Source organism: Paramacrobiotus metropolitanus, unplaced genomic scaffold, assembly GCF_019649055.1.
Source record: "Paramacrobiotus metropolitanus isolate TYO unplaced genomic scaffold, Prichtersi_v1.0 Parri_scaffold0000121, whole genome shotgun sequence".
NCBI classification, from domain to species: Eukaryota; Metazoa; Tardigrada; class Eutardigrada; order Parachela; family Macrobiotidae; genus Paramacrobiotus; species Paramacrobiotus metropolitanus.
The window spans coordinates 343,575-359,057 of NW_026570341.1; the positions used below are offsets into that span (position 1 = coordinate 343,575).

Sequence of the window (15,483 nt, forward strand, 5' to 3'; positions counted from 1 at the left end):
CGAGCATGCCGTGATCAAAATGGGTGATTGTGTTTAACTTGTCACTGGCCATTTGCAATAGTGCAGTTGTTGCTAATGCGATAGTTGGCGTCGCGAATCTGCTAAACGTTAGCGAAACACAAAAGACAACGTTGTGGATTGTCCACGAGTTGTTCACAACTCTCGCCGTTTACTGATGTGAGTGTGGGCCTCTTTGCAGTGAGCCGCTGCGTCGTCCTCGACGGCTACTACCCCGTCCCCCGTCCCCCGATGAATCCGCGTCGCTGCAGGATGTGGAGGAGGAGTTTGAGGAGGAATCTGATTAAGTACGCTGTATTGATTACCCTAGGATTACAAATATAAAAATAACGGGGTAATTATACAATGTGCGTTATTTGTATTTGTGAGATAACCGTAGCGCATAGCCGTCAGTCAGCTGTAATAATAATAAAGTGCATGATTATACCCTCAGCATCTCTCTTGATTTGATGACGTATTATCGCCATCGTGAACATGAGGTGGGCGACCAAAATTACGAGTAAAAATGAGCTGCTAACGCATAAAAGTTTAACTACAGTCTTTGCAACTACAGTTCTGCCTGGAATGATGTTTTCAATGCCTTGTTTTAATTCTTCGTTTTTTTCCAGGTTGTTTTCGCTGCTTTGTCCGTCCGATTGGTGACCGGATGACCGGAATTCTCCGTTCCTTCGGCCTTGTGCAAATTTGGTGATTCTCTTAGTTTTCCTTTGGATTCTGTGTTGTTTTTTACTCTGTTTATGGTTTATGTTCATGCAGCAACTGTTGTGCCGTACATTGGCTTCAGCGGTATACATGCACAGTAACTGTGCCTTCTTTCTCGCAGTATAAGTCTGTGCGTAGGTTTGTTTTATTTTACTAACTCTTGTTCAACAATGTTTTGCCTTCTCACTCCACTTATAGATCCGAATGGAAAGGAAGTGATAGATACGAGTAATTTGATTTCGTTGGGCAGGGTGAAGAGTGGTACACTGTTAAACAGTGACCGTTAGTACACTATTAAACTGCCGTTCATTCCCCAAGGTTTTTGCCTCTGTCTTGTACATGTACCGTAGGATTTACACTTCGTTTGCTTAATTACTGAATAGCGGCTTTACATAGTCATCGGTTGGCTGAATTCCTCACCACATGTGACCACAATCGGTGCCACGTTGAGAGCGGAATCACTGTCACAGTCGAACGAAGCAACGCAAGCGAACATTTTCTTATTAGGTAACAAGTAAAAATACAACGATTCCGTTGTGGACATGCCAGTAAGCAAGTCCGACAATTAAGAGGCAGTGCCAGTAAAGGTTGTGTGCCTAATAAAAGGTGGTGCCAAAAAGGTAGCGCACGGAGTGAAACGTTATGCAGAAGGTTGTGTACCGAATGAAGGGTTGTGTTAGGTTGTGAACCACGTGACCATCATATTTTTTTTACTACTTGTTGATCGTCAAACGAGTTTCAGCAGATACGGATTCATCTTCTTCGAGCGGCGCTGGACAGTGCGTGTCACCATTTTCGGTCGCACAAGTCGTTTCGATGCTGCAAAATCGGATATTGGGGTATTCATATACGGTGTCTAACGTTTCCTAAGGTGACTTGTTATGTACATGCCAAAGTATTAAGTAGGCAAACGACGTTCAACCGTCAACGCCGTTTGTCTTGACCCGCAAATCGAGCGCGAATACCGTAGATTTTCAATCAAAATTATTGCTTTCGCGCTAATCTTGTTGTTACTAAAACATTATGCATCTTACGCAAATCGACGGCAATTCTATTATTTCTATACACCAGAAGCACTGAGGCCTGTCTTATCTGTACGTTGCCGAAGTGAGAGCGCATAACAAAGTTGTGGAGGCATTCAGTTCAAAAGCAGCTAACCGGCAGTTTTACGGTCGGAATTATTGATCATCACTGCCACAGTGCAACTGTATCGACTATCCAGGTTAATCCGCTGCCAGTTCCTAGCGCACACCACAGTAGTCACTGTACGATACGTACTTGACTACAATCGTCCCGTAATCTCGTCCATCAGTGTATACAACGTCTATCTAATCGATAACTCCAGCGTCAACACACCTCTACGCCGATAAAACAGCAGCGTTGTTCCACGACGGCGTTCTACCGGCAAAAACACCAGCAGACACGCTCACAACACACACAGCATGTGCGCCGGTATAGATTTTCATTACTGCGGTCCGTAGCTGTAACTCAGCTGATTCCGGGGCAGCTCGCACATTCGCCACACTAGCATCCGTTTATCGGTTGCGCTTGTTTCCGATCATGCCATGACAGTGTGTAATGCTGTGTTGTTGTTTCTACTGTGTTAAGTCACTTTCTGCCCATTAATCGCCATGGCTAATAATTCTCGGCGGCTGAGTTTGCCAGCCGGAAGTCTGTTTGATACGGCGGCGTTGCGCCGAATTTCGGCGGCGTCCGCCGGCGGGGAGGGGGCGGCCGGGGCCGACGGCGATGGGGATGTGCTGTTCCCGCTGCGACAGCGCTCCTTGAAAGCGCCCAATCGAGGTAACTTCAATTTTCACCGCATCATTTCAATGCTTTTTAATCCATTAACGTTTTGAAATAAACTTTTAACTTGCGCTTTCCAGCTAATCCGTTGCATTACATAATAAAAAAAATATCATACAACATACGACTAAAAAATACTGGAAACCGGCTGGTTCCAGGTTAAAAATTTAAAAAATAAATTCAGCAGTATGCAACAGAAAGATATCCAATGCTCGTAAACTGCCATCACTCCTTTCCCACACAGAAGTCTGCGAAATTCGACTTACAGTTTCTCAACTACCGATTGCTTTCGCTATATAAAACAGTTATTGTTGAAAATTCTCTACTTTCAAAAAATTGGATACTTATGTCCGCAGTTGTTCCAAATGTTGTTCAAAATATATAGCGAAAATAATCGGTTGTTGAAAAAAGTCAATGTGTACCCAGCAGTACAACGAAGCAGCCTCATTTTTTGGTCATTCATCGAATAAGGAAAACATTAACGTGTTATCAGACTGTTGAATTTCCTATTACACTGTCCTGTAATTACTCCATTTCCTGCATTACAAAAATCTAAGAATCTGTGCGCTGCTTTGCCAGTCTTCTTCATTAACGACTCCTGCTCAGAGCAATACACCATTGAATGATTTTCCCCCAACAAACGTCCCCGTTGATTAGGTTGCCGGTGATGAAGAGAGGGGCAGTAAAAAGTGTTATTGCCACACTAACCAGGCGAAAATCGATGCGCGGCGGGTTCTGTCAACAAGACCGGCACAATATAGCCCAGGTCACATCCCGCTCGATCCTTTCAGCACGAGTGCTTATTCACGACAGGCCGCGATGAATGCCGGCTATTCTTCCGCTGCCAACCGCACAACCTGCTTTCTCTCCACTAACACAACGCCGCTGGCCGCGCGATGATCCCCTTTGGCGCGCGCGGCCACACAAAGCAGGCACGCAGATCATTAAAGAGCCGCGTTATTAATAGCGGCCTGTTTTCAACCGGGCACGTTTTAATGATCTCCAAGAAATGCGCTGCGCCGGTGTTTTTGTGCAGGAAAACAATCGTTAAAATCGATTCGCCGGCCGTTCTAAAAATAATACTTTATTTGTTCTTAAGATTTTTCAGCGTACAATATAAAAATTTAAATCTGAAAAACATTAAACCTAAAAGATAATAAATATTTAAAATAAATATACAGCAATATCTAAAAAAATAGTAAATGAATTGTTAGATAAATTACATGGTACGTGTATAGAGTTAAAATCAGTAAAATAATTCACTCGCGTTTTGAAAGAAACAAAAAAATAAAAATGCAAGAAATAAAAGTGTTTTGAAGGCTTTAACAAAAATATTTGCTGTGGTTTCTGTATGATAATTACAAGGCGTCTCGGCGTAATATTTAATTTTGAGGATGTTACGCTGTGATTCACTGTCAACCAGTTGATTGACAGATCAGCGTTGTTCGTTTTACAGCTGCGGCGCTAGCCGCCACCCGTCGGGAGGGCGACGTCGTGCCCGGCAGCAGTCCGGGCAAATCACCGCCGCACGCCGGCCGCCTCCCGCAGCTGGCCGCCGAGCACCATCTGGGCCGCATCAACATCCCCAAACCGCTCAGTCTGGACGCCGTCGGCAGCAACCAGGCCAGCGGCGCCAATGCCACGCCCAACGCCACCACGGCCATCATCTACCGCGACGCGGATGGCGAAGTCCATTCGGTAAGGCCAAGATAATTGGTTAACTGCGTTGCAAGGGGGCCCTTTCATTTCGGGAACCAATAATTTCAGAAACTATTAGGAAAACCTAAGAAAACATAAGAAAACCTTGAATACCACTGCATGTTATTGCGTAATAGCTTCGGGCAGCGTTGCGGGGCAACCTAAACTACAAGTGTTGTAAACTCTTTTCGAGCGTAGCAGCACCTGCAGTCTCCGTCTTGAAGTCAGAGGTGTATACATTTATTTACGTACAGATTAAGAAGATCCAATTTAAATTTAATTTGCTTCTCTGTTAATTGAGTTTTGATCGGAACGGATTTTGCAGTGGGGCGATTTGTCTCGCTTGGGATTATTTTGATTCGCCACGTTCGGTTTGCAGTGGCAGCAGCGATTGGTTGCAATAGTCTGATGCTGCGCTGCTGCGGCGCAGCTGTCGATCTTGATTAATTTTAACCAAGCGAGTCACCGCGTTTCCCGTATTCCGCTTTTACAGTTTTCCGTCCGAAGCATTGTAATTGCGTACGTCTTAGAAAATCCTGGACAAGGTGGTCTGCTGTGTTGCAGTTGCCTATGTCGGATAATTACGCCGAGATGGAGGCTAACAAGGAGGAACTCCGTAAGGAATTGCGCCGTCATTTGCTGTCACGGGTTAAACAGGATAATTGCAGTGGGCGATGGATTGGGCATCTTCGGGAAATTCATGGAGGCGCATACCTGCTACGACCTGATTCCCACCAGCAGCAAGCTGGTGGTCTTTGACACGCAGCTGTCAGTCAAGAAGGCCTTCTTCGCTCTGGTCTACAACGGTGCGCTCACGATTGACGTCGCTCCAGTTAACTGCAACTGACACTGATTTCCCTGTTGGATTAGGTGTGCGTGCAGCGCCCCTGTGGGACAGCTCCAAGCAGACCTTCGTCGGTAAGGGCCGTAATTCACTAATAGAATCTAAGAACCCTAAGAAATCTAAGAAGCCCAAGAAATCCAGCAACCCCAAGAACCTAAAAAACCTTAGATTAAACCTAAGAAACCCTAAGAAACCTAAGAGATCTAAGAAATCTAAGAAACCTGAGAAATGCAACGAACTGAAAATCGCTAGAAATCTGTCCTCATATCTTCTTCTGCGTCCCATTAGGAATGCTGACCGTCACCGATTTTATCTACATCCTCCACAAGTACTTCAAATCCTCCGCAGTAAGCTGCTAATAACGCACTGGCTTTCTTAAGTAACGTCTTCCTTAATAAACGGGATTTGATAGATTTCCATGGAGGAACTGGAAGAGCATCGTATTCAGACGTGGCGTGACGTGCTGAAGAAAAGCCAGAGACCGTTCATCTGCATTAACCCCGAAGCCAGGTCTGTTAACCCTCTGATTCCACATCCGAAACAGAAATTAATTGGGTTGGTGCGACAGTTTGCGGGACGCGGTGCGTGTGCTGGTAGAGAACAAGGTGCATCGTCTGCCCGTCATCGACACACTAACTGGGAACGTGCTGTATATCCTCACGCATAAACGGATCCTCAAGTTCCTCATGCTCTACGTATGTCTCCTGCACATTCAGTTAACGTCTTACGATAATAATATTCAGTTAACGATACATATTAATAACAGATATTACGTAAAGCGCATTCAATTGATTCTATGTTCAAGCATACGTATGTGAGCCAATGGAATGAATGCGAAAACTAATTTTTTTCCGAATGCAAGACCGAAAAATCGGCTTTATGCTGTGACTAAAGTCTCCGTGGATTTTCTTGTTAAAGTTATGGTTAGAATGCCCGAAATTGTTAGAATGGTTTTGTTAACGCTGGTGACCTTTGCGCAGCTGAGCCAGTGGATGCGCATCAGCATGGGCGCCGGTCCGCTGGACAGCAGCAGCTTCAACAGCGCCCTCTCGCCCAACCCCAGCCTGACCACGCCCTCCATCAGTATCAGCAGCGGCGCCAGCGAGTCCGCTTCGGACGTGACGCTGCCGTTGGTGCTGCAGCGGACGCTGGAGGATCTCAAGACGGACATTGGCACCTACAGCAACATCGAGACGGTGCGTACGTTTTTGCGGGAAATCTCTCGTATCGCTTGTACAACTCCGGGATGTGATTTCGACAGGTGTCACCGGATACGCGGATCATCGAGGCGCTGACCAAGTTTGTGGAGCGCGGTGTCTCGGCGCTGCCGGTGGTGGACGAGCACGGGAAGGTCGTCGATATCTACGCCAAGTTTGACGTTATTGTACGCTGCGCCTATTTTTCTTGTTCTGGCGCAAACGCTGTAATTTCGGTTGTGGTGTTGGTAGAATTTGGCGGCGGATAAGACGTACAATAACCTGGATATCAGTATTAAAGAAGCGCTGCAGAATCGCAACGAGGTACGTACAGATTTTTTAAACTGTCTGAAATTTTTTTTATTTTGTGTTTGACTTTTCTGTATATGCAGTGGTTCGAAGGCGTCCAAACGTGCTCATTGGCCAGTACACTGGGCGAAGTGCTCAACACCATCGTCAAAGCCGAGGTATATCAGAATAGGTCAAGCATTTAAACGGCCGCAATTTTTGTCTTCATCCACTGAATTTTGTGCTTGTGCGCACTGCGAAAACCGCTTTTCTTGTCACCGTTCTACAGCCAAATGACTTGTAGACCGATAACAGTACCACGAAAAACGTTGAGGAAGGTCGGTTCATCAATACATTGTGCCACTATAGGTGCATCGCCTGGTGGTGACCGGGAAGGACGGCAGCGTCATCGGTATCCTCTCGCTATCCGATATCCTCAACTATCTGGTCTTGCGTACACCGGCTGCAGGTTAAGCCGACTGTCTGTCAATTCAACTGAAGATATGGACGAGCAATGTATTTACCGTCGTTGTAGGTGCCGCCAGCACGCCCGCCTCCGATAACTCGCCGGCCAGTCCCCGCCCGCTAGCCTGAAGTACGCCTCCAGCGTATTCCTGTGCTGCATATTGTACATGTTGTGCGATGCGCCCAGAGTTTCACGTGCAATAACATGTTTGGTATTACGCTGGCATGTTTGTGTATACATTATGGAGGAAATGATAACAGCTGTAACTGTTGTACATCAAGTATAGAAGTATCTGTACATGAAAATAATGATAACGGCGTTCAGCCCAAAAGTATTCAGCTAACAAGTTTTAAGTACGCATTAATATTAGTACAGCACTGTGCATTGATTGTATAAGAATTATTGAACTGTACATTGTTATTACTGTACATTTGTGCGAATCCGGCTATTAAATTTTGTACGATGAACAACGTCAACATGAGAAATTATTTATATCGGCCAGCAGCGCTATAGTCCTACGTTTGCATTTGCGGTGTTGCATAGTTTTTCGCAAAGAAACGCGCGTCTTTAAAGCTTTTAAGCTGCAGCTTATTTATTTTCACGCTATCTATAAAGTAATTGAACTACGGCTACTTCCTAATGCACCAGCAAAACTAGTTTTTTATACAGTAGTAATAATAATAACGCAACTTGCAAATATAAAACGCGAGCCTCTCTTTTTCTACTGGACCGATTCAAAACACAGACTTGCAGCACAAGAAACTTTAACCCACTTCATTAATTGCTACCATGTAAGTACGTAATTGCTAACATGTAAGTACAGATACAACACAACCATGTAGCACTTAACGCCTACGTAACAGTAGTAAAACATGGGAATTCTGGTCAAATACTTATTGACAAATACGGTCAGTGGTAAGCGCATCTCGTCGTCATATTGGCTACGTGGAGCTGCGAAATTGACGAACGGGAGGTCACCTTAATCGCGGCGAGATAGTCCACCAAGCAGACATGTAGTGTCCGCCACACAAGGATAGATCAAACATTGCTGCTACCCTAACGCAGCGCGAAATCAGTCACCGCGTCGGGAGACGTCACTGTCATGCGGCCGACAGACAGGATAATGTCTCGTCATCCCATTATACTGCCCGCATACTGCATGACGTTAACGTCGTTCGTCTTCGCTGTCAGTAAGCGGCGCTCGGACCACCAACAACCTTACCGATCAAATTGTTCGCCGTAGCTGTCAACGATGGTTCATATTAAAACACGATGCTCATAAAGCACCCCCACGCGAACGTTTATTCAGCGTTTCCCACGCGAACGGTTAATCAGCGTTTCCAGGGAAGCACACGGGTGTTCAGATAGAAAACGGATGCGAGGTTACAAACTTACGATTGCCGTGGCCGTGAAACGAGGAACAGCAGATCACTCTGTGGCAAGATCGCGAAGCGCAAGTTAATGAGAACGACCCCGTACAGATTCGAACAAAAAGAGAAGCAAAACAAAAGTCAGGATTAGACACAACTTTCGCAGCTTCCGATAGTGTGCACAGTTATGCTGCGTTCATCGCAGAACCGTTACGACACAACCAACGTGTTAAACCGTTTGGACAACATTCATCCGCTTTGACATGATGAATAGTCCTGTTACTCCTCTAGTAATCTGTACATACTGCAACACGAATCAGGATCAACAACATGTTGAAAGTATGTAGTACATAGTGCAGCGCGATGCGGGGCATTCGTGCAGAGCTTGCCGACGAAGAAACGATGGTACAGATATGTTTGGATGACCATTTGCATGGAAGTACAGACATGCTCTGTTGACTGCTATTTGGGACTGATTGTAGTGGTCGTGGTGCGCAGTGGTTCGGGTATCAGACTTTCTCTTTCTCTGGCGCCTTCTTTAGCTGACTGCGTGTTAAAAAAAGTTTATCGGTGCATTCCAACAGTTTTAACGTATACAGTGGACTTCCAAAATATGCTTACACTTGTGTAACCACAAAACGCGCGCAACCAGACACTTGTCTGTACTCAGGCAGCCAAATTCCGAGCTGCCCACGAGAAAATTTAGGTGCATCGATTTTCTCCTACAATTAGATTGCACAAAGAACGTCTTGTTTGGTAGCAAAATCCTTGTGATTGTTTTGTCATTCGTTTGAGATATCGGTGGATAGTTTTCGTTGGGAAATAGGCAAGGTGCAAGCGTCTTGCGCGTTTTCTGTTTATTGGTAATTTGGGATTGATCATTTATTTCTATTGGTCCTTTGGTCGCGGACCGACTGTAACCATATTTTTGAAGTCCGCTGTTAAGTTTTCGTACAAGCCTTGTATCGTCGTATAAGTACTTCGTGCGAAAACGAAAATTCACTGACTTACCTATAAAAAACAGGGTGTCTAAAAAGTAAATTAATTAATTAAAAAAGGGTGCCTATAATTAACGGAGTGGGGAAAAGGGATAGCTATAGGGTCACCATAACAATAATAAAGCATTGTGCGGTTGATTGCAGCAAAGTTCTTGATACTAATGTAATTATGACGGGGGTTCACTTACCTTCAAAGGGAGGAAGTCATTTTTATCCAGTACAGTCTACGGAAATATTAATTACGACAGTTCCTAATTTCTCTTATTTCTATCACTTTGAGAGTCAACTACATGCGCGCAGAAAATTATGTTATTGCTCACTCAATCACACATTGGCCAATGTCCATTAAGCAGACTGTTAACGACAACGATCGAGAAATGCCGACAGGGTGTTGGGGCAAATGGCCAGCCTCAGCCCGGCAGCGGCGTCTCGTGGAAACGTCAGAACATGCACGGCCACCGGAAGAAGCGTGTTTGCCAGCGACTGCGCGATGCTTACATCTGATGCGTGGCCAGGGAGTTGAATCCTGGATCGTGGCCAGGATGATGCGTATGCGGCTACTTCCGATGCGGTTCTGTGCGTACCATTGTGCGAGAGAGCTGCGCGAGTGAGGAGGTGCCCCAAACATAGAAGTACGCGTAAAGCCGGAACGGATGTAGCCAAGAAACGAGGACGAATTCCATCGTCCCCGCATGCATATGGCTTCTGCCGAAGCGCCAATGGCGGCGGCTGGGCAGGGGATAAAAGGTGGCAGTGGCACATGCCACTGGCAACTGCCACCGGCAGTGGCAGTTGCCACTACGCGTTCTGGCAAACGATAAAACGTGGCAACTTAAAAAACTCGGAATCAGTTTGAGTCTTGTGCCTGCGCTTTCCAGTGCAACGAGAGCTGTAACGCTGTTCAGCAGACGCGACTCTCGGGGAATACTCCTAAAACCAGTGCCGCTAACGATCAAAGCGCGGTAATGCGACTGTATTGCAAAAGCGTTTCATTCGTGCATTCAGATAACAGCAGGCAATTTCGAAAACCAGTTTGATCATGGATGACACATCAACATGTCCTGAATGACTGAATTATAATCTGTCACCTCTTGACTAGCATGGCGTAAAACAAACGACTTTAACAAAGGAAGGGAAGAGGGAGGGAGGGAAGGAGAACCGTATCTGTCATGAAAACACAACGAAAATGGAGAAAAGTCGTCGTGTAGCTTTTAATTTTTCGCTTGAGTGCTGGCAATGCACGAAAACTGATACGATTGCAAAAAGCTACAGGGCCATGCAATTCCCTAAAACCTTAATGCAGAATTTATGCTTATTAAACACAAACGCTATAGTCGATTGTGCAGATTTCTATAATTAGTAAGTAAATACTGCAATAAAATTATTCGAGATCAAAGCTGCGCCGGACGCAATGCATGCCGAATTTCAGCCGTCTTCGCCCTCTATTAATGGGGCACATGGACGGTTGTCGCACATACGTGGAAAACACCACCTGAGAGAGCTCAAAGGCTTTAGTTCCGCCCCACACTAGTAGTAAGACAATGGGAAAAGGCCAGAGCGGTTGATACTGGCAGACAAAGAGGGCGCCCGCCTCAGTGAGCAAAGGGGCTTTGAAACACATTACAGAGCTCAAATTCAAAACGTCACTACCACAGCAAAAGATGTTGTCCTACAACTTGCTCAGTCTTCATGTTTGTCCAGTTTTCGGTGCCGCATTTGTTCCCATGGTCGGGCGGCTAAGTTTTAAGGTTTTAATTAGGTTTTAACGAGAAAAATGGTGTCTACTTTAAAGTTGGCAGACGTAAAGCGTATTTTAGCGACGAGGAACCGACGAGAGTTGCAGCGCTCATTCAAATGGAAGGCGCGAGCGCAAGACTCAGGCTGAGCCTCAGCTGAGGTGTCCATGATTAAGTTCTATAGTTTGCATTTGTGAAGGAAAAAAACAGAACTTATCGTTGGATGGCACAAATCTTCTCGAACTGATTCCCTAATTTTTCGAGTTGCCACTTTTTATCGCTTGCCAGAACGCGTAGTGGCAACTGCCACTGCCGGTGGCAGTTGCCAGTGGCAGGTGCCACTGCCACCTTTTATCCCCTGCCCGGCGGCTGACGTGGCGCCACCAATACGGAAACAATGCGAGGAATAGCGAGCTCGATCTTCTTCAGGTGGGAGAGAGATTTTTAGCGCGTTTGACAGGTCGTTTCTCGTCAAGTATCGGCCGCTATCGTATGCAAAGAACGGCAGATTCGGGGGTCGCTGAAGCTGGCTGCGTTCGGCGTAGGCGAGGTAAGCTGCGAAGGTGGCCGGCGCTTCAATCGGCGCAAGCGATAGCTGTATGCCCTTTCTGCGCTGGTCGGTCTTTGACTGCTTGAGTGTTATCTGCAACATGGATGTGCTCCAACGGACGTCCTCCCACAAAAGAGTCGTGGCAGGGTGGAAAGGGTGACCACTCGGGGAATTGTGCTGCACTGAATCATGCTCGTAGATGGTGTGGTTGGCGGATCGGCATGTTCCACAGTGGTGCTGGAATCGGCAGCTGGATCCTTTCGTTCATTTCCCGTTATTCCAGTTCCTGCACAGGTCTGCCGGGATGTGTCGAAAGGGCTGTTCCGCCGTAGTGTTTTTGAGACCATGTGCAGAAAACTGGAACTTCTTGGGACATGCTTGTACCGGGTGGTCTGGAGACTGGCATGCCCGACACAGTGGCAGGTAAGCTTGATTCGGTAGACGGGCGACACAGCGATCCAGCAGGTTGCGATCTAACAGGCTCCACTGGTCGGGACTGGTGTCGCCGATGCGGCTGGCGCGGAACGTTTTGTCATACTCTAACCATACGACTGGCGCGTAGATACCAGCTAAATCGGTTATAATGGCCTGGTAATTATTCAGCGGATGCTCCAACGCTGGATGGTAGTAGCTGCGTACTCGTCGAAACACCATGAATGCTTCCGTTCATTGCGTAAACGAAGTAATCGTGACCTTTCTTGGTTTAGAATCTGACAGAACATAGCTACCGTCTGTAATCTCAATTTTTGCTTCACCGTGGATTGGCGACATTATGCTGTTCGCTCTGAGCAACTTGTCTAAATCAACGTTGACAGTCAGATCGTAGAGTGCATCCGAGCAATTTTTATTTACAAATGGAAACCCTGCCGGTAGCGGCGGTGCCTTCTTACTGTTAGCGGATCCACTGTTTGATGATGACGCCGGCTGGCTGTCAATAATTCATTGGGTCAGCTGATTGATTTGGTTCATCATCAGCTGGAGAATCATGTTGGCTCCGATGGCTGAACAACTGGCGGCGGCACTGATTCGAGGGGGATGACATCCGGCTCCGCGACGCGTCCACTGGAAGCCGACTGCTTCTGCGCCTGCAGCAGCTGCAGGTTTCGCTGGCCTTGAGCAATCGGCTCGTCGATGTTGCCGGTGGCTTGCGCTGAGCAGCCGTTCGCAGCTGGTGGGATCTCTGGTGCCGCGGCGGGGATGCCACGAGAACTCGCGCCGGCGCGGTTCGTACGTTCCGCTGGCGGCTCCCGGGCGCCGGACGGTCTCTTTCTTCCTCCCCGGCCCCCACGTCCTGTCATTTCCACGCGAGGTAACTGATCTTAGAAAAACCTTATTATCAAAAATTTTGATTTTAAATTCCAAAAGGTCACATGCAACGCTTATAGCAATACAATTTCCACTTGCACAATTCGGTGCGCGTCACGAAGTTAAAATGACAAGTTAACATCAAGCAATCCGACGCAAACTAAGAATCAGACCATCTCTAGCCGGATCCATGAGCAACAGAGATAGGAACAGGCAGGCAGTGCGCTGGCGCGCATAATGGATTCGGCGAGTCCGATGAGAATATGATTGTCCAGCAGGTCAAGTTGAGGAATGATGATTTCCACTATTTATCGTTGTTCTAAATAAATGAAAAGTTATGTGGCCGGCGTTTCTCTCACCGCGTTAAACCAAGTCAGCGTAACATCGCTTAACTTCCATGACCAGTCCTGGGTTGCATATCTAATCGATGGCTCGGGTCAGCCAAAAGGACGGTACAGGCCGGCTGGCAGCATACGCTAGAGCAGGATACATCGCTAAACAAACGTAAGCGACGGTATGCCGTGCTGCGCTGTCAAGTAGGAGCAGTTTTGCGTTATGTTGGAAGTTGAACTTGGGACGAATTATCAATCGCCCATGCAATCTAACAGGCAGTGTTTCGCAGTTGTTACATTTGTGTTTTACGTATTAACGAAGCTATTTGACAACTTGTCTGCTCTGTGTATGCTGTGACTATCAGGCAGGTATATTTGGAAATGGAATATTTGGAAATATTCAACTGATTTGAGTTAGTCAGTTGAATGTTTCCAAATATTTCACTTATCCGGTTGTCATATAACCTGCTGCGATCCGAAAAATTGATCCTCTTCAGGAGAACAGAGCTGCGTAATTTTCTTGAAATGCGCCGAATATGCGTGCTCAGAAGGCGCTTCGTTTTCGACGTTTATGTTCCATGAATGGTTGAATCGTGTGCGTCGAGCCCTGTCTGCACCAAATTGATCTCCAATAGTGCTGAATTTAATTCAGAAATACTGGAGAACAGATTGGTGCTTCCAGTCACTGCTATCACTGCTTCCAGAGATCATACGACCCTTTTCTAGTGGACATCATCGGCGTCACCGGCACCCTCACCACCGGGTACGTCTGCGACGTGGCCGACGGGTGTCTCTCCGTGCAAGCCACTTTCCGGGACCAGCACCCGTGCATGCTTGCACACAATTGCACTCGGGCTTAATCACACATATTGTCCTCTCAGCAGGGCGCCATCCGGGGGAAACCGAGATAGGGCCGAAAAATGCACCGATGGGGGAATCGAACCCCGACTGCGTCCTAAGATCCGCGGAGGCAGTACCACTGCACCACGTCGCAAAGTGTTGAAAATCCTTGAAAGACTTTGTCGCTGTACATGAGCCGCTTCTCTCTTTACAGTCAATGTCCATCAAGCAAACTGGTACCGATGATGGGTTGCATGTCTAATCGATAGCCCGGATCAGCCTGACTGACGGTACAGGCAGGCTGACAGTAAACGCTGGAGCAGGATGCATGGCTTAACAAAATGGAACATGCCGTGCATCGCTGCCAAGCCGTGGCTGTCCGTTAGGTTGAAAGGAATTATCGATCGCCCCAGTAATAAGTAAGCTGGTTGGCAACTTGGCTGTTTTGTGTAAGCTTTGACTACAGGCTGTTCAATTTGCTTAGTCAGTTATAGACTGAATCGTTAAATACACAGTATAATTGCACATACTACAGAGTACAGATATCTCAGATCTGGATCACGAGTAACCTTACTAACCTGTAATCGGAGGAATCATCTGAATGTCGGTTTTGTTAAAATCCTCATAAAGAGTACACAACTGCATATTTCTTGGATTCTCCCGAATATTCGCATGCATACGATGCCTCATTTTCAGCGTTTGTGGTCCATGAATCGCCGAACCATATCCGCCCAGCCATGCCTCCATTGAACGGTCCGCCAGTATTAGTGAATTTAATTCCAACACCCTATCACTGCCTCCAAAAAGCATACGACCCTTTCTTAGTGGACATTATCGGCGACACAGGCACTCTCACCACCGGATACGTTTGCGACGTGTCTGTCGGGTGTCTCTCCGTGCAACCTACTTTCTGGGACCCCAAACCGACACGGGTGCCGTTCAACCGCTTGATAACGTGGTCGGTGGATGGATTCCGTGAAGACCAGGTATGGAATACAGACTCCTTATCCCCGAGCGAAGCGCTGATCAGTCGCGGTGTCGGTGAACCGGCGCAGTGGCAGAGCGTGCGCGTACTGCAGGAACACCGCTTTCAGAGCACGGTGACATTTCCCGACTGGTGGCTGATGCTGGTAGAAGGCGTCGAAGACCGTCAACGCTACATCATCAGCGAGGACCTGACGAACCCGGGAACCCAGCGTCTGCGCTCCCACCGCGACCACTGTCCCAATGTCACACAGAAGACCTTTCGGAAGACGATCGTTCTGCTGCCGGAGCGGGCAGTCGGGGTGATGCGCGAGTGTATGTATCGCCGCAGTTTTTGGCTGTGCTGGTCG

At 47.1% G+C, this 15,483-nt stretch overlaps 1 protein-coding gene across 1 annotated transcript; it reads left to right on the forward strand.

The window, feature by feature from the left end:
* Positions 1 to 2,139: 2,139 nt before the first annotated feature.
* LOC129598419 (5'-AMP-activated protein kinase subunit gamma-1-like) lies at positions 2,140 to 7,476 on the forward strand. Its single transcript, XM_055496311.1, has 14 exons — positions 2,140 to 2,523; positions 3,983 to 4,224; positions 4,789 to 4,840; positions 4,893 to 5,030; positions 5,095 to 5,142; positions 5,357 to 5,415; positions 5,481 to 5,578; positions 5,637 to 5,763; positions 6,049 to 6,264; positions 6,330 to 6,452; positions 6,517 to 6,588; positions 6,657 to 6,731; positions 6,922 to 7,021; positions 7,088 to 7,476. The coding sequence occupies exons 1-14, from the start codon at positions 2,352 to 2,354 to the stop codon at positions 7,144 to 7,146; spliced, it is 1,581 nt and encodes a 526-aa protein (XP_055352286.1). The 5' UTR covers positions 2,140 to 2,351; the 3' UTR covers positions 7,147 to 7,476.
* The last annotated feature ends 8,007 nt before the right edge of the window (positions 7,477 to 15,483 follow it).

Coding starts and splice junctions, on each gene's coding strand:
- LOC129598419 (XM_055496311.1), top strand. CDS start 2,352: ATGGCTAATAATTCTCGGCGGCTGAGTTTGCCAGCCGGAAGTCTGTTT. Junction 5,031..5,094: donor CTTCGCTCTGGTCTACAACG/GTGCGCTCACGA, acceptor CTGTTGGATTAG/GTGTGCGTGCAGCGCCCCTG. Junction 5,579..5,636: donor TGCATTAACCCCGAAGCCAG/GTCTGTTAACCC, acceptor TTGGTGCGACAG/TTTGCGGGACGCGGTGCGTG.